Raw genomic sequence first — 14,793 nt, forward strand, 5'->3', positions numbered from 1 at the left:
AATGGTATCGTCAATAGAACGAATGAGGGTGTATTCAGAAGCCAAAACAGCCAACGCCTTGCAAAGTAGGGTGCTCCCAGTTGGCTTGTGAGCAGCACCATGGAGGCACAGCCTTGGGCATGGCCGTATTCCACTTGACGCTTGGAGGAATGTCAACAGCAGTAGGAATAGTAGTCGTCTTCGCCTCGCTTGTTGTCGAGCTGGACAATTTGGGACTCTGATGGTGCTGTGTTTGATTTCTGCCACAGCGATGGAGTTTCGGCAATCTGTAGATGAATTGGACGGCAACGTGGCAGGAAGCGGTAATTTAGACAGAGCCAGAGCGACCAGCTCGACATGCACCCGACGATGAAGAGAAGCAAGGGTCCTCAAGAGATATCTCACCTGGCGGACCAGGATATCAAAAGTGTCGTGGATGCCGATGCGGCTCTTGGCGCTAGCTTCGACAAATAGGGCCTTCATCTTGTGGGCAAACGCTTCGGCTTCTCGCTTGGTGACCTGCCGAGCTCCAGCGATATCCCTGTCGCATTTGTTTCCCACGATGATCTTGACAATTTCGGTTGTGTTTGAGTATGTTTCGAGCTCCTCGAACCACATCTGGAGATTCTCAAAGCTCTGGCGATTGGCGACATCGTACACTGCAATCACAGGCAGGTGCAGCAGAACCGAAATCAGCCGCAATGTCCAGCATCCACATCGAGACTGCACCGTCGATGGAAGAGTTCGCTGGACTAAAGATCTGGGCAGACAGAGCCACTTGCAGAGCCAGTGGAGGAGCCGGCCACAGAGTTTGTGATATTCAGAGTCTCACCGAACATAACGCCGTGGGCACCGCGATAGTAGCTTGATGTGAGAGTGCGGAAGCGCTCTTGGCCGGCCGTATCCTGAGCAAGAACGCAAGAGTCGGCGTAGATACGGGTCAGTGTGTCCGGGCCACAGATACTTCCATTGGCGCCCATGGCGAATATGCCCAACGATCCAGTCTCGGGAATATGCTTTGGCAGAGCATATCTCGCCGACAGAGACGGAGATGCCACGGAGGATCAGTCGCTCGCCACGGCGTGGCCCGGCGAGAGGAGCCGAGGTTTCCATTCGTGCCCGACCGATTCTTGGATACGGATCGGCCGAGGTGCCGCGGCGTCTCGGCCTAGCGGCGCTATAATTGCACGCGGCGATTGCTCCTTGGTCTCTGCAGAACAGCGAGTCCAACGGCATGCTGGCCCGAGCCAACGATTCACTTTCGGCGACTTGAGAGTTGGCGCGAACGAAATGCCGTCGCTGATGGCTGCACCTCCAGGTCCGCTTCGGTACGCCTTCGGACCGTAGCGCTTCCGGCATTCGGACACCTACCCAGATGGTCAGCTTGTACTTTCGGCCGTCCACATCGGCAATCTTGATTTTGAAGTCGACGCCTGCATGCACCCGCAGACACCGGGCAGGGCCCGTTGGAGTGTGAGACATGGATCGGGTCATCTCGATGGTGCAGTATCCCATCGCAAGCCAGGAATACCTCCGTCGAGTCTGCGGTACCCCTCCCTCGAGTCAAGAATGCGGATACATGACGCTGGCCATGGGGCGAAAGCGGAGGCAGGGCGGCGGTTTCGACTCACCGATGGTGGCCTGGACTTCGTCGGGCTGCAGCCAAACATCGTCTGTGTATCGGAGCAGCAGCGACGACTTGCCCGTGCCTGAGTCGCCGATCAGCAGCACCTTGAATGTCGCACGGACGTCCGGATCGGTGGGAGAGCTCTTTGGGGCCATCGCGGCGCTGGCGGATGCGGTTGATGCTGCGGGTCGAAGCTGGGATGCCCCGGCCGGCGGGACGCACCGAAACAAGCCGGGCCTGGCGGGTGGCCGAGACGCGTCACGTGCGCACGTGGAGCACACACACACTCGGACAGCCAGACAGCCGTGCGACCTGGCGCTGTCCAGCCGTGTGCGACATACCCGGCGCACAAGGGTCTGTGTGGCTGGCACAGCACAATGGAGTGCTGCGCGCCCTTCATGCGCACTGCCACAGCGGCCACCTGCTCCGCCATCGATACGCAGAGTAGCACAGTGTCGCACACCGCCACGCACGGTTGCACACCGTCGCACGCCCCTGCCCAATCGCCGCCTTCCACAGCGACCCGTGGCGCCGTGCTGCGCACTCCTGGCTGTCACGCGACCGGCTCTGTGTCCACGGCGATATCGCCCGATATAACGGCGCTTGCTCGCCGCGGCCTTCTCTTCCCCACCTCGTTCCTGATCGCCCCCCCCTCGACACTCCTGCCATGGCCAAGAAAGACGCTTCCAAGCCCGCTGCCGCCGCCGCCGCCGCCGCCGCACCTGCCGAGTCGAACCCTGCTGCTGCTGCCCCCAAGGCTGCCAAGAAAGGTGTGCTATCGCTCTGTCGCCGACCCAGCGCACGATCTCGTCGCGGAAGCAGCCGCTGATGGCCCCCTCGCATCTCAGCTGCCCCTTGCGCTTCCTGCGATTGGGCGCTCCTTGGCTCTCTGTCGCTCCTTGGCTCTCTGTCGCTCCTTGGCTCTCTGTCGCTCCACATCCTCACGGTGCTGCTCTCGTCCTCCAGTCTCCGGTCCCATCAAGTCATACCTCATCGCCTACAATGCCATCAGCTTCGTTGCCTGGGCCGTCGTTCTTGGCAGAGTCCTTCTCTCGGTGGTGCTGAACCTGCACTACAAAAATGCCTGCGCGGACACCTTCCCCCTGCTTTCGATCGTGCAGACTGCGGCTCTCCTTGAGGTCGTCCATGTCGCTCTGGGTATGTAGCGCCCTCCCTTCACGCTGGACCGACGATGGGTTTGGCGATGGATTCCAATCGCCGCAAAGGGCAAGGTCGGTTCGCGTGGACTCCATTCCGATCAGGAGCGCTGACAATCTGTGCCGCTGACTTGCTTTCGCATCTCGGCTGGCCGCCATGGCACACCCGCAGGCTTCGTTCGCTCTGGCCTTTCCAGCACTGCCATGCAAGTCGCCTCTCGTCTCCTCATCGTCTGGTTCGCCTTGTACAAGTACGACGTTCCTCTGGTAAGAATCGCTGTCATCGAGCAGGCTCTACACCACAGAGATAGTTCTCTTGCGCACCCGTCCTTCTGCCTGGTATCGAGCCCCTCCATTCCAGAACCGCCCGTGATTTTCGCCCCGACAGCGACGCTGACCCCGCCACGCCTCGCCTCGCCGTCCAGGTCTACGAAAACATCGGCTTCACCGTCATGGTCATCGCCTGGTCTCTGTCCGAGCTGGCTCGCTACTCCTTCTATGTTCTCAGCCTCTTGGAGATCCCCAACCCAACCGTGACCTATGTTCGGTATGTGCCCTGACTTGCTCGCTGGCGTGTTTGTTGTGTGTGAATGGACGAGCATCGAATGCAGCATTGCCCGACGGCTTCAACGATTCCGCGAATGCGCTGCCCGTGGCTGGTTCATCCCGTCGGTTGCGACGATGGTGCCATCACTCGCGCTGATCGACCCTTTCTGCTGCCTCCGCTCCCGCCTCTAGCTACTCTGCCTTCCTGGTGCTCTACCCCATTGGCGCCGTTGCCGAGCTCTGGATCACTGTCATCTGCAGCACCATCATCCGCAAGTCCCCCGAGATCTGGCCCAAGATCCTCAACACCCTGATCATTGGTCTGTGGCCCGCCGGTATGTATTGTGCGGCGTAGCTGGGGCCGGAGCTCTCAAGCCAGCCGACAGAGGCGGCGAGCATATGATGGCTGTGTCTGAGCAGTCTGGTGAGCAAATGGCGGTGACAGTAGACTGACATCCACCACCCTTTGGCCGGTGCGTTGTATCCAAGGTCTCTACATCATGTACAACCACATGAGAGCCCAGCGCAAGAAGGTTTTGGGCATCAAGGACGACGACGAGCCCCAGTCTGCTGCCTCCCAGAGCCTTGCCAGCAAGTACGGAAAGACTCAGTCCAAGAAGGATTTGTAGTCGCCGCGGCCGTGCTCTCTCATCTCTATCGTCTTCTCCAGCTGTTTCCGTTCTGTATTGCGTGTTTATGATTCATCCTAATGGCTCCTTGAGGTTTATCTCTGCCACTTGAATGATGGACGGACCTGTTGCCGTTGTAGCTGCATCTATCTGCTATCTCCCCTTTCTGCGATTTCCTTTCCTGTTCGCCTTGCTTCGCCATCACACCCAGTGCACCTAAAATACAGCGTGCCTTGAATGCAAAGTACAGACCCTGCGCCTATCTACCGACTCGATGGTCCGATGTCCATCACGAATGGCTCTCGCGGATGGCTCAGAGACACCATTGCCCCATGAACAGTCAGCCGGCCAGCCAGCCTAATCATAATCATCCATGGTATCGTCCGACTGTGCTGGATACGCTGCATCCGGGTACGGAACGGTCAGGAACCTCGAGTCGACCGCTTTGACTTCAGGTACGCTCTGGATGCTGCTGCGCCTGTTGCTTCTTGGGAGAGTGTCATGGAGGGCATTGTGGCTGCCGTGGAATCCATCGGGTGTGGTGAGCACTGCTGTCTTGAGCACTGCTGTCTTGAGCTCCTTCTCGGTTCCCTTGAGCGAGTCGAGGCTTGCCTTTCGGCACAATGGCTCCAGGGTCGGGGAGAGCTTGCAGGCCTCGAGGTCGTTGAAGGTGCTGCCCGGCTTTCCGGTCGCGAACGGGAAAGTGTCGAGCCCCGAGATTGCTGTGGCTTCGATGATGTTTAGACAGGGCTTTGGAGTCGACTTGCGGCGAAGCCAAAACAGGAGCTCGCGCAGGCCCATGATGGTAAGGCCAAGCCCGGGGAGACCAAAGAGACAGGACAGGGCGATGATGAGCGACAGAGGCAAGCCACTGTTGGATGGTGGGGCGGGCGGTGGGCTGAGTGGAGACGAGCCTGATGAAGACATCGGGACAGCCGGGAGCGGGGAGGGTTCTCAAAGGCGCTTTGCAGATGCTTGGACGGATGTTTTCCGGCCTGGCTGGGTGTGGTTGGTCTATGGGACGGAGCGGGTCGACAAAGTCATCAGCAAGAGCAATATGGGCCAGATCACCAGCGGAGGAAGTGTCGCTGTGATTTTGGAAGCGAACGTGCGTCGGGGATATCTTTTGCATCGATCACCGTGGCGGACTGTGTCATGGAGCAACCAACAGCACTCTCAGACACACGCACATATGCAATTCACTCATCGCACCGGCAGCACCTACGATTTGTCTTGGTATCGGGTTGCCCTGGATATGGAGATGGAAATGGGAATGTGATGCCTTTCCCAGGCTATCACTGAAGCAGACATACGGGAGGGATGCCCTACCTTGGTCGGAGAAGACGGTGTAGAGGCAGAAATAAGCTGTGCAGATAATGGGTGGGATCTAGCATCGTCATTGCTCTTTCCATTGCTCTGCCGACGCACCAGTGATGTTGAGGATGACGATTCTTACGGGAGTCCGCCCGAGGAAGACAAGGACTATGGGGTCAAACAAGAGTCTGGTTGGATGACGTGCGTTCGCGCGGCCGTGCGGTTTGGATATAGCTCGCATATATTGGAATGCCAGGGACACTTCAGCATGCAGTGGGTTGTGTTGATTGTGTGAGCTGGCTGCTGTTGATCGGTTGCTTGGTTGAGTGACGTCGATCGGCGCTCGCACTGATGTGATGTGCTCGGCAAATGCGATATTCGAGTCTTGAACAGACTCCATGAGAGGGACACCCAGGGAAATGATTAGATCCGCTCGGTCGCCATCGGCCGAGTGCATGATATGATCCGTGTTTGTCCGAATGAGACGATATGTCCCATTCTTTCTTCAACACACTGTCCATATGCACCCGAACTGGCAGTCGGAGAGCCAGATGTGGCAGCAGAACATGCAGTGACTGCTCTACGAGGATCAACGGCCGACCATCATTGGCCGTCCTGGTAGTCCGAATCACAGCTCTGATGGCGAATGATGTCAGGGCCGAGGGCACCCACACGCACGAATGACGGTCTCCGTGCACGAATCTGATTCGGAGAAACTCGGGATTGCAGCGTGAAGTGCTCGACCTGCTGGTGACTTGTCTCGTTTTGCATCGTGGGGCAATCTTTGGAGCCTCGCGGAGCCTGATCGCAAGCACTGCCCCTTCCCATCCCGCTACATTTGTCAGCTCCAAGAGAGTCCGCCATCATGGTATCAGGAGATGATATTCGAATTGAGCGGGCCTCATGATGCTCATGAGCGACGATCTTGTCCAAGTGGCGGGAAAATCGTCTCTGAGACCCCAAGCGCGCGAGACCAAGCGCCTCTGGGGGGGCAGACCCAACGAACCGCCATCAAGACGACGATTGGACCGATGGCGGCTCATGATCATTCAGCGGCCATGTCCGTTCGGCTGGCGGGCAGCGTCAAGCCTCCTCGCCATCTGTTTCCCGCGCAATCAAAATGATTCCGGCGGAGCATAAGCCATGGCCAGCGACATCCGCACAGCCGGCCATTCCAGGTCGAGTCGGCCCCAAAGGCGCTGCCCCTGCGACCCACACCTTCTCCACCCTGCCCCCATACCTTGGGTACTTGCTTCTCGCTTCTCTGGCTCCTGATCACTCGGTCTCTTTCCTCGAGCCGCTGTTTCGACCATCACCATCATCACCACCACCACACAATGTCGTTGGTTCACAGAGGCAAAGTGATTCTGGCGGCCTGGGCTGCTCTCGTCCTTGTCGTGCCCATGTGCCTCGCCTGGCAGCTCGATGTTGTTTTCTACCAGGATGACAACTATGGCGGGGCGTCCTTTGACTTTCAGATTCACAACAGTCTTGAATGCTACAACATCGATCAATGCTTCAACGACCAAATGTCGAGCTACAAAGTGACCTCCAGTTGCGACATACCCGCCGGCATGAAATTTAACTTGTACGCCGATGTCAAGTGTCCCTGGAACGACTGGAGCAACGACTGCCGCCTCGATGGCAGCTCGACCTACTCTTCCTATGTCGACCTGATTCCCTGCCAGACCGTCTCGGTTCCTTCGGTCGGGCTATGCTTGAACGACAAAGCTAGCGCCTTCATGGCTCTCGAGCAATGGCAGAGCTCTTTCTGGTGGAATGCCGCCCAGTACACGTTTTCATGCTGAACGGATTGTACAGAATAGTTCCTTGGGGGGAGGGGGAGGAGACGATGGGATTGTTTCCGGTCTCGGTTGTGAATCGAGTGGTTCTGGTTGGTTTGGGAAGTACGGTCTTGAATACAACTGAGCAGACTTGAGTCCTGATGGGATTGATGGACATCCCTTCCCCTCCCTTGCCTGCTCGAGACATTCCCAACCAAGGCGAATAACGGATGGGTGTGCATTCAGGCCCAGAGAAGTAACAGTCCTGCCGCGAACAGGGTGTCCCGTTTCGTTTTGGATGCGCCGTAGCTGGCTCGCTCGAGCACTATACTCAAGAGGTGATAGACAAGCAAAGCAGACCAAAGCAGACCAAGGCAGACCAAGGCAGGCCAAAGTAGACCAAGGCAGATCGAGGCAGATCAAAGTAGATCGAGGCGCTCTTGTCTCTGGTTCCCGGGCGCATGTACCCGATCCAACCAGGTACAGGATCCAGACGGAGCTACCGAGATCAAGGGTGTCGGCAATACACCCAATAGCGCACATCCCAGAGGCATGGTATCGAGGCAACCAAGAGCACAATGCGAAGACGGTTGCCATCAGCCAGCGGAATCCATCGACAGGTGCCACTCATCAGAGCTTTCAGCATTGATATTCGCGTGTTCCGTGTATTCATGATCCAAGGACCGATGAGCGGTGAATTCCAAAGAGCAGAAAGTGTTTTCTTTGAGGCGGTGGATAGTCTAGCTGCACTGTGAATCTTTGCATCCCCATGTATCGCGGATCCCCCCATGATTCTGGAGACGATCCAGGTCATCCATTCGGCTGGGCTACGATAATCTCCCCGCTCAGATGATCTGCTCGTCCCAAAATTGAACGACCCGCTCGATGTATCCGCTCTGGATGCATGTATCGTTGTGGGTTCCGTCGCGGAACTCGTGCCAATCGACGCGGGCTCGGCGAGATTTCAGGTCCAGCTTCTCCTCTTGAGCTTGCTCGTCAGCACGCTGTGAGCTTGCGATCTCATAGAGGCGACGCATGTGGGTTTGTGGAACGAGCTCGTCTTTGCTCCCAGAGAGGAACAGGATAGGAACGGATGGGCTGATGCGCCGGATGCTTTCCTCCGAGTTCCATACTTGATGACAGAGAAAGACGAGATTGCGGATCATTGGCATGACGTGGGGAATCAGCTTTGGCTACATGGACAATAGAGACGAAAGCAATCAGCGGCGAGGACGTAGGCGGGAGGGGCGGCCCTGGTGGTCCGAGGATCACCTCGAATTCTGTTACTCCGGTCACTCACTCACTCACTCACTCACTCACTCGCTGACTGACTCATTCCGCCTCTCTCGATAGTGCCAATTGCTCCCGAACGAGCAGCCGCTCACCAGGCTCAGGAAGGTATTCTCGACAATCAGTCCATGGATGTCTGCCGATCGCTCAGCAGCAAGGTTGATGGCAACGGCGCCTCCGATCGACTGGCCAAACAGAATGACTTTGGTGTGCTTGAGAAGAGGGTGGTTCTTGATATAGTCCAGGGCAGTGTAGCTATCGATCTTGAGGCCAGCCTCGGAGGCGTGTCCCTCGCTCTTGCCGTATCCGCGGTACGACAGCATCACAACGTTGCAGTTGAGACACCGATAGAAGAGATACGAGATTGGCAAGCGATGGCCCTGTCGTAACCGGCAAAGCGGAGGCTGAATCAGAGCGCAGATCTCGGGCAAGGATCGAGAGGCAGCAGCCAGGGAAGCCGCATGTCGGGCCGAGGAGTCCATACCATGTTTCCTGCATTGGCGTGGAAGTAAAGCACCGTGTAGTCGGCGACACTGCCGGATCCAGGCTTTCTCGACCGCATGCCATCTCTCGACACCGGGTCGTTGATGATGTCAAACCCAGCGGCGCCCTTGCGCTTGTAGATGGCGTAGACATGCAGCTTGACCTTGTCGGGGGTGGTGATCATTTCTTCATCGTAGTCGCTCATTTCGCACTCGTGCGGAAGGGCGACTTGGGTCCGAGAGCCCGGTGGAATGGAGGAGGGATAGATCTGACGGCCGAGGGAGGATGGTTCATGTCCAGTTCCATTGACGAGGACGGTGTTGGTTGCGATGATGATGCGATCGCCGTGGATACAGATGCGAAAGGACATTGTTCGGTATCGTTTGTGTTGTGATGGCGATCCGCCGCCGGGAGATGGAAACATGGATGAGCAAACGTAACGACAAGCGCTGCATGCACGGACAACACCAGCCCAGGGCCGGCTCAGAGCCAGCTGGATGCGGGGCATTCGTACCAGCTCTGCTTGGTAGAGATACAGGGCACTGATCAAGCTCACGGCCAGCATCGGGCCAAGGGCGAGGCCGAGTTTCAGTGTCCAGTGCATGTCGTTGAAGCTGTCGAGCAGGCCCATGGAGACGGTGGAGCAGACGAGATCGACGGTGTTGGGGGATGTGAAGATGGTGCCCAAGAGGGCGGCGGGCAACAGCGGGCTTGTTATGGTGTCGGGCGGGGGGAGGTGCGGCCAGACGGAGATTTCCGGGCCAAGCCGATACGAGACGGGGGACGGGGACGCTGCTGGCCACCGTCCCTCCTGGACAGCGATATCTCGCCACAGACCGGGGCAATGACGCCCGCGACGGCCCTGCAAGACCCGCAGGATCGGCGTGCGGTGACCCGGGGCGGGTGATGTCCGAGATCACGCAACATGCTCGATTGAGAGCGACAGCCGGGGTGTGCGGGTCTGCAGAGCGCTGGACTCTGGTGGGATTGGATGTCTCTGCGGTGCTTGTGGAAACGAGACGCCTTGGCTTTGAACCCAGATTCTGCATTCGTCCTGACCCTGAACCCATTCATGGCGATCGGATGTGTCCAGCGACGACACTTGTGCATCAAACGAGCGGTGGGAACGCAATTGTGTCGACCAGGGTTGCTCGGGACTGAGAGGAATCCCAGCCGGGGCGGATCGATGCGCAAGGAGAAAGCCCGGCCCTTGCGCCTTGCGCTCCTTTGCCCTTGCTGCCCAGAGCCGCACAGGTCGCACAGGTCGCACCGCCCACAGCACTGTGTGCGCAGCATGGCCGCACAGGCGCGTGTGCACAGAACGCGCCCCACAGAACGCACTGCCACACCGCCCGCGCCCGCCCCGGCCGTTTTTTCTTTTCGCTCCTGTTTGCCCGTCGGCGTTGCCCATCGGCGCTGTTTCGTCTTCGTCGCTGCGACGCTCTGCCGGCCTGCTCGACGCCTCTGCTACGCTGCCCCTGCCTCCAAAGGTGCCTGTTGCGCTCGCCCTGGGGCCTGGCTCTCGGCCTAGGGCTGCCCGTGTCGTGCCGGATCCGTGGTCTTCCAGCCTGATGTCTGACTCTGGCCCTTTTGCTCCCATCGCCAATCTGCTCTCGCCTCCCACCCCCCTGCACTCCATCCCCGATCTCCCCACCCCTGTCGCCTCATCCCCTGGACCAAATGCTGCCTCGCAGCCTGCACCACACTTGCTCTAGCATCTATCCGTGTAGTCTGCCATGTCAGAGTCCTCAAAACCCACGCCTGTGCTGGTCTTCCAGGGCCATGAAAAGTCCGTGTCCTCGCTGCTCTATCACAACGGCCGGCTGTACTCGAGTTCCAAGGACGGCACGATCAAGGTTCGTCCTGCTCTTGCCCTTGCCTCCTGTCTCGATGACGATATTCCAGTGGCCGAGAGTGTAGTCAGCCGCCGGTCTGGTTGATATGCCTCGTCTGTGTCGTCGTCGACAGCCGTTCGTCCGTGTCGCCATCGGCAGCCACGATGCTGTCCGGTTGGTTGGTTTGCGGGGGTTGCTGCAGTCGCAGTAGGATGACGGAGCGACAGGTTTCGCCAAAGCAGACGATACTTTTGTGCGATGTGCATCCACATCGTTTGCCGTTGGGAAGCGTGCATGCAAGGGGCTCAGTTGCCACGAGAAAAGTCTTACATGAATCTTTCGTGCTGTCTCGCGCCATCATTGCAACCTGGAATGGGCCAATCTGCTCGTCTGGCCTTGCATCCAAACCGATCCTCTGGCCTTGCATTCAACCCGAACGTCACTGTCGATCTGCTGTCGAACCACCTGCTTGATCGTGCCGTCTCGCTGATGCTCGATTCTCGCGCCGCCGTTGGCCATTTCGCCGTCTCGCGCCCTGCATCGGCGGATCGACTGGCTTCGCGCCTGAATCGGTAACGGCTGCCGCTTCATGTGCCCTCTGGACTCGACTGGGCCTTGTGTAGGAATGGGACATTGATACGGCAGAGTGCTTGCGCACCCTGAGCGGTCACACTCGATGGGTTCGCAACATCAATGTCGGGCGCGAACACCTCTACAGCGCCTCCTGGGACGATACCATCCGGGAGTGGAATCTGGAAACAGGGCTATGCCAGCGTGTTTTTGAAAAGCACCACGACCTCGGCATCAACGCCGTTGTCTTTGACGAGGAAACCGGCAGAATGTATAGCGGAAGCGATGACAAGACCATCGTCGTGTACGACACCATCGTCGGAGAGGCCGTCGACCGACTCGAGGGCTTCTCTGGCAGCGTCACCTGCCTGGCACTGTACCCTTCGCTCGAGCGCGCCGAGGACGGGCTCCTGATCAGCGGCAGCAGCGACGGCTCCATCAACATGTGGGACCTTCAGTCGGGCGAGTGCCTGGAGTCCATTCCAGCCCACGCCGCCGAGGTCACCTCGCTCGTCATCATCCACGGCCGGTTGTACTCTGGTGGCAACGACAAGGTCATCAACGAATGGGACATCTCCACCAGCTCGCGGCTGCGGTCCTTCCGGGGCCACTCTGGGTACATCTCCTCGCTCTGCGCCGACATCGACACCCTCAACGACGGCTCCATTCGCCTCTTCAGCGGCAGCTGGGACGGCACCGTGCGTGCCTGGGACCTCGTCTCTGGACGCTGTGTGGGTGTCCTGAGAGCCCATACACGATCGGTCAACTCGCTGTGCTTGCGTGCAGACTCGAATCTGCTATACACCGGTAGCGCCGACGGCGTCATCAAAGCCTGGGATCTGGGTAAGCACTGGGAACCTAAGAGTAACTGTTGCATCATAGTGGCGCTGGTGTCGATGCCAGTATCGATGCTGATGCTGATGCTGATGCTGGTGCAAATGCTGATGCTGGTGCAAATGCTGATGCCGGTGCAAATGCTGATGCCGATCGTGGCATCCACTGCTCTCGTTCTTTCCCAACAGATTTCCCGGAAAGCGCGGACCCTCAGAATGCATTCGCCGCCGCCAAATCGCCCGTCATGGTGGTCCCCACCGGGAACCACTACCCCGTCCACTCGCCCATGGCATATCCTCACTTCCAGCCGGTGCCGCCAATGTACCACGCTCCATACTACAACGCGCCCATGCCGCCTCCGCCCAACGCATATATCCCGCACCATCGACCACCGCCTTCGCCTTACACCAACCAAAACGGCGGATACGGACACAACCGCCCCAAGGGCAAGCATGGCGGAGGTAAGGCCGTGACTGTGACTGTGACTGTGACTGTGACTGTGACTGTGACTGTGACTGTGACTGTGGTTGTGGTTGTGGTTGTGGTTGTGGTTGTGGTTGTGGTTGTGGTTGTGGTTGTGGTTGTGGTTGTGGCCGCTCTTTATTCGCAGCACTGGCGGCTGCTGCATTGCGTTTGATCGATTCACTTGCTGTCCATGTCTCGGCTCTGTGTCAGCATCCGTATGCTCTGTGCTCATCCGTATCCCTCTCCGTTATTTGTCTCCCCCAGGCCCCTCCCGCCACAACGGTGCCCCAACGGTCTGCACCTTCTGGCTTCGTGGAAACTGCAAGTTTGGTGATGACTGTCGCAATCTGCACGAGCAGATATCGGACCCATCTGGATGCTAACCAGGACGTGCGCTGTTGCCTGTGGGTTGCTGACGGGGGGGGGAAGGCGACAGACGGCCGGTCCCAGTGGAGACGGATCCTCTGCTCTGCCCGCCACTGTCGCTCTGGCTGTCGGCACTTTTCGCTCTCATCTCGCGCTCCGGCCCTTGCTCGCGATTCTTTCTTCCTGCTCTCCCTTCCCTCCTCCTCTCCTTTCCCCCTCTCTCTCCCTTCGTTTTCCTCCCTTGCCCCTCGATCGATCTCTCTGTTTGCTTGCAGCTCTTCCAAGAAAAAATTGACGGGCCAACCCGGATTTTTGATGACGCGAACCGTTGTTACTGTTCTGGAGCTGTGAATACACGTACATTTCGTTCAAGTCGGGCAGCCGCCCATTCATGTTGCAGCCAGCCGTCCCTATACCATCGTCCGGCACCCGCACGGCACCCGCACGGCAGTCAGCCGAGTGCCGCAGCAGACAGGGGTTGGTGGGTGCCCCACCACACCATCCGCTGCCAGTGCCACTCTGCCGCAGTAGTGCGGGCCCTGCCGCAGCCGAATGTGCCTCATCCAGCCCACTGCGCCGTTCGCTGCATATATGGGTGCCTCGACTTTGCCACCGATTGCTTCCTTCAGAACACCCTTGATTCTTTGGCTGCTCGCTGAGTCGTTCCAAGCTCCCGCTGAGTCGTCCCAAGCTCTCGTTGCATCGTTGCATCGTTCCAAGTTCCACGCCCCCGCGTCGCCCATTCGTTCCTGTGTCTCCTTGCCGCCTCCCTGATCCCAAGTCCCGCCAATGACCGACGCTCCCTCGCAGACTCTTGACCACCCCGGCAACACGCTCCAGGCTGCTGCTGATCGTGGTGACCTCAACGCCTGCTTCCAGATGGGCTGGAACTCTCTGATTGGCGAAGGGGTCATCCAGAGCGATGCCGCCGCGGTCGATTACTGGAAACAAGTCCACGAAGGCTCTGCCGACCCAGTCGAGCAGCCGATTGCCACGCTCATGCTCGGCTGGCTGCATTACCTCGGCCGTGGAACGCAGCAAGACAAGACCAAGGGCGTCGAGCTCGTCCGACGGAGCAAGACCGAGCTGATTCCTCTTGGCGAAGACGAGTGCTTCATGGGCCGCAGCATGCCCGCTTCCGACTCTGCCGCAGCCCGCCGGTTCTTTGAGCTCTGCCGGCTCGGCTCCGAGCGCGAGTGGCTCTGCAAGCATCTGGTGGCCATTTGCCATGTCAGCGGCTTTGGCACCACCAAGGACCAGGAAGCCTATGTCGACCTGTTCGAGGAGCTTGCCGCAAGCGGACACAGCGACAGTCAAGTGTGGCTGGGCAAGTACTACAGCCAGGACTGGAGGTCGCTGGGCGACACCTCCAGAGCCTTCCAGCTGTGGAGCAACGCCGCCGACCAAGATAACTCGTATGGGCAGTACCTCCTCGGCTGGTGCTATCTCGGCGGACATGGCGTTGCCCGCAACTACCAGAAGGCAGTCGAGTGGTATCGCAAGTCTGCCGAGCAGGGCAACCAGCACGGACAGTCGTGGCTCGGCGACTGCTACGAAGAGGGCCGCAAGGGCATTGCCAAGGACATTGAGGCTGCCCTGTACTGGTTCCGCTTGGCCGCCAGCCAAGGCAACGAGTATGCGCAGGACAAGCTCGAGGAGCTCACTCAGTGAGCCCCGGTTGGCTGCAGGCGGATGAAGCTTGCTCGATCTCAAGCCAGGGTTGTCCTCTTTGATGGCCGGGACATTGCCGGCTATGGCGAGCCAGGAAACTGATCCTTCTGTAACCATTGATTCAACGTTAAAATACAGATAGAATCCCTGCATGCTGCTGCTTGCGAGTGTGCTCGTTTGGGGACACCCGGGGTGCATCAGAACGACCAGGAGTGCAGCGCATCCTGATGCCGATGTGCCAGG

The 14,793-nt window shown here is 58.6% G+C and overlaps 7 protein-coding genes across 7 annotated transcripts; 4 read left to right on the forward strand and 3 right to left on the reverse strand.

Annotated features, from left to right (window-relative positions):
* Positions 1 to 10: 10 nt before the first annotated feature.
* On the reverse strand, positions 11 to 1,794 carry BJ171DRAFT_503620 (P-loop containing nucleoside triphosphate hydrolase protein). The gene is made up of 5 exons (XM_053110874.1): positions 1,611 to 1,794; positions 1,351 to 1,412; positions 812 to 884; positions 385 to 638; positions 11 to 266 (listed from the first exon to the last, which is right to left on the reverse strand). Exons 1-5 carry the CDS (start codon positions 1,759 to 1,761, stop codon positions 153 to 155), a joined length of 654 nt encoding a protein of 217 aa, XP_052966861.1. The 5' UTR covers positions 1,762 to 1,794; the 3' UTR covers positions 11 to 152.
* Positions 1,795 to 2,242: 448 nt separating this feature from the next.
* BJ171DRAFT_89597 (tyrosine phosphatase-like protein) lies at positions 2,243 to 4,125 on the forward strand. Its single transcript, XM_053115968.1, has 6 exons — positions 2,243 to 2,376; positions 2,573 to 2,764; positions 2,936 to 3,030; positions 3,189 to 3,310; positions 3,502 to 3,644; positions 3,799 to 4,125. Exons 1-6 carry the CDS (start codon positions 2,274 to 2,276, stop codon positions 3,936 to 3,938), a joined length of 795 nt encoding a protein of 264 aa, XP_052966862.1. The 5' UTR covers positions 2,243 to 2,273; the 3' UTR covers positions 3,939 to 4,125.
* On the reverse strand, positions 4,035 to 5,308 carry BJ171DRAFT_89602 (uncharacterized protein). The gene is made up of 2 exons (XM_053115969.1): positions 5,164 to 5,308; positions 4,035 to 4,952 (listed from the first exon to the last, which is right to left on the reverse strand). Exon 2 carries the CDS (start codon positions 4,863 to 4,865, stop codon positions 4,296 to 4,298), a length of 570 nt encoding a protein of 189 aa, XP_052966863.1. The 5' UTR covers positions 4,866 to 4,952; positions 5,164 to 5,308; the 3' UTR covers positions 4,035 to 4,295.
* A 1,281-nt stretch (positions 5,309 to 6,589) lies between these two features.
* Positions 6,590 to 7,060, forward strand: BJ171DRAFT_581470 (uncharacterized protein; the record flags this gene model as incomplete). The annotated part of the gene is made up of 1 exon (XM_053114108.1): positions 6,590 to 7,060. One exon carries the CDS (start codon positions 6,590 to 6,592, stop codon positions 7,058 to 7,060), a length of 471 nt encoding a protein of 156 aa, XP_052966864.1.
* An 821-nt stretch (positions 7,061 to 7,881) lies between these two features.
* Positions 7,882 to 9,413, reverse strand: BJ171DRAFT_558582 (Alpha/Beta hydrolase protein; the record flags this gene model as incomplete). Its single annotated transcript, XM_053113159.1, has 4 exons — positions 7,882 to 8,229; positions 8,422 to 8,706; positions 8,811 to 9,077; positions 9,324 to 9,413. 4 exons carry the CDS (start codon positions 9,411 to 9,413, stop codon positions 7,882 to 7,884), a joined length of 990 nt encoding a protein of 329 aa, XP_052966865.1.
* Positions 9,414 to 10,204: 791 nt separating this feature from the next.
* Positions 10,205 to 13,251, forward strand: BJ171DRAFT_503626 (quinon protein alcohol dehydrogenase-like superfamily). The gene is made up of 5 exons (XM_053110875.1): positions 10,205 to 10,299; positions 10,504 to 10,665; positions 11,268 to 12,057; positions 12,237 to 12,509; positions 12,778 to 13,251. The coding sequence occupies exons 2-5, from the start codon at positions 10,546 to 10,548 to the stop codon at positions 12,894 to 12,896; spliced, it is 1,302 nt and encodes a 433-aa protein (XP_052966866.1). The 5' UTR covers positions 10,205 to 10,299; positions 10,504 to 10,545; the 3' UTR covers positions 12,897 to 13,251.
* A 256-nt stretch (positions 13,252 to 13,507) lies between these two features.
* Positions 13,508 to 14,702, forward strand: BJ171DRAFT_503628 (uncharacterized protein). The gene has a single exon (XM_053110876.1). It carries the CDS (start codon positions 13,669 to 13,671, stop codon positions 14,548 to 14,550), a length of 882 nt encoding a protein of 293 aa, XP_052966867.1. The 5' UTR covers positions 13,508 to 13,668; the 3' UTR covers positions 14,551 to 14,702.
* The last annotated feature ends 91 nt before the right edge of the window (positions 14,703 to 14,793 follow it).

This window comes from Polychytrium aggregatum, assembly GCF_025602895.1.
Source record: "Polychytrium aggregatum strain JEL109 chromosome Unknown BJ171scaffold_17, whole genome shotgun sequence".
Taxonomy (NCBI): Eukaryota; Fungi; Chytridiomycota; class Chytridiomycetes; order Polychytriales; genus Polychytrium; species Polychytrium aggregatum.

Coding starts and splice junctions, on each gene's coding strand:
- BJ171DRAFT_503620 (XM_053110874.1), bottom strand. CDS start 1,761: ATGGCCCCAAAGAGCTCTCCCACCGATCCGGACGTCCGTGCGACATTC. Junction 885..1,350: donor AGTACAAGCTGACCATCTGG/GTAGGTGTCCGA, acceptor GTTCTTGCTCAG/GATACGGCCGGCCAAGAGCG. Junction 267..384: donor TTGATATCCTGGTCCGCCAG/GTGAGATATCTC, acceptor ATTCATCTACAG/ATTGCCGAAACTCCATCGCT.
- BJ171DRAFT_89597 (XM_053115968.1), top strand. CDS start 2,274: ATGGCCAAGAAAGACGCTTCCAAGCCCGCTGCCGCCGCCGCCGCCGCC. Junction 2,765..2,935: donor GGTCGTCCATGTCGCTCTGG/GTATGTAGCGCC, acceptor GCACACCCGCAG/GCTTCGTTCGCTCTGGCCTT. Junction 3,031..3,188: donor ACAAGTACGACGTTCCTCTG/GTAAGAATCGCT, acceptor CTCGCCGTCCAG/GTCTACGAAAACATCGGCTT.
- BJ171DRAFT_89602 (XM_053115969.1), bottom strand. CDS start 4,865: ATGTCTTCATCAGGCTCGTCTCCACTCAGCCCACCGCCCGCCCCACCA.
- BJ171DRAFT_503626 (XM_053110875.1), top strand. CDS start 10,546: ATGTCAGAGTCCTCAAAACCCACGCCTGTGCTGGTCTTCCAGGGCCAT. Junction 12,058..12,236: donor CATCAAAGCCTGGGATCTGG/GTAAGCACTGGG, acceptor CTTTCCCAACAG/ATTTCCCGGAAAGCGCGGAC. Junction 12,510..12,777: donor CAAGGGCAAGCATGGCGGAG/GTAAGGCCGTGA, acceptor TGTCTCCCCCAG/GCCCCTCCCGCCACAACGGT.
- BJ171DRAFT_503628 (XM_053110876.1), top strand. CDS start 13,669: ATGACCGACGCTCCCTCGCAGACTCTTGACCACCCCGGCAACACGCTC.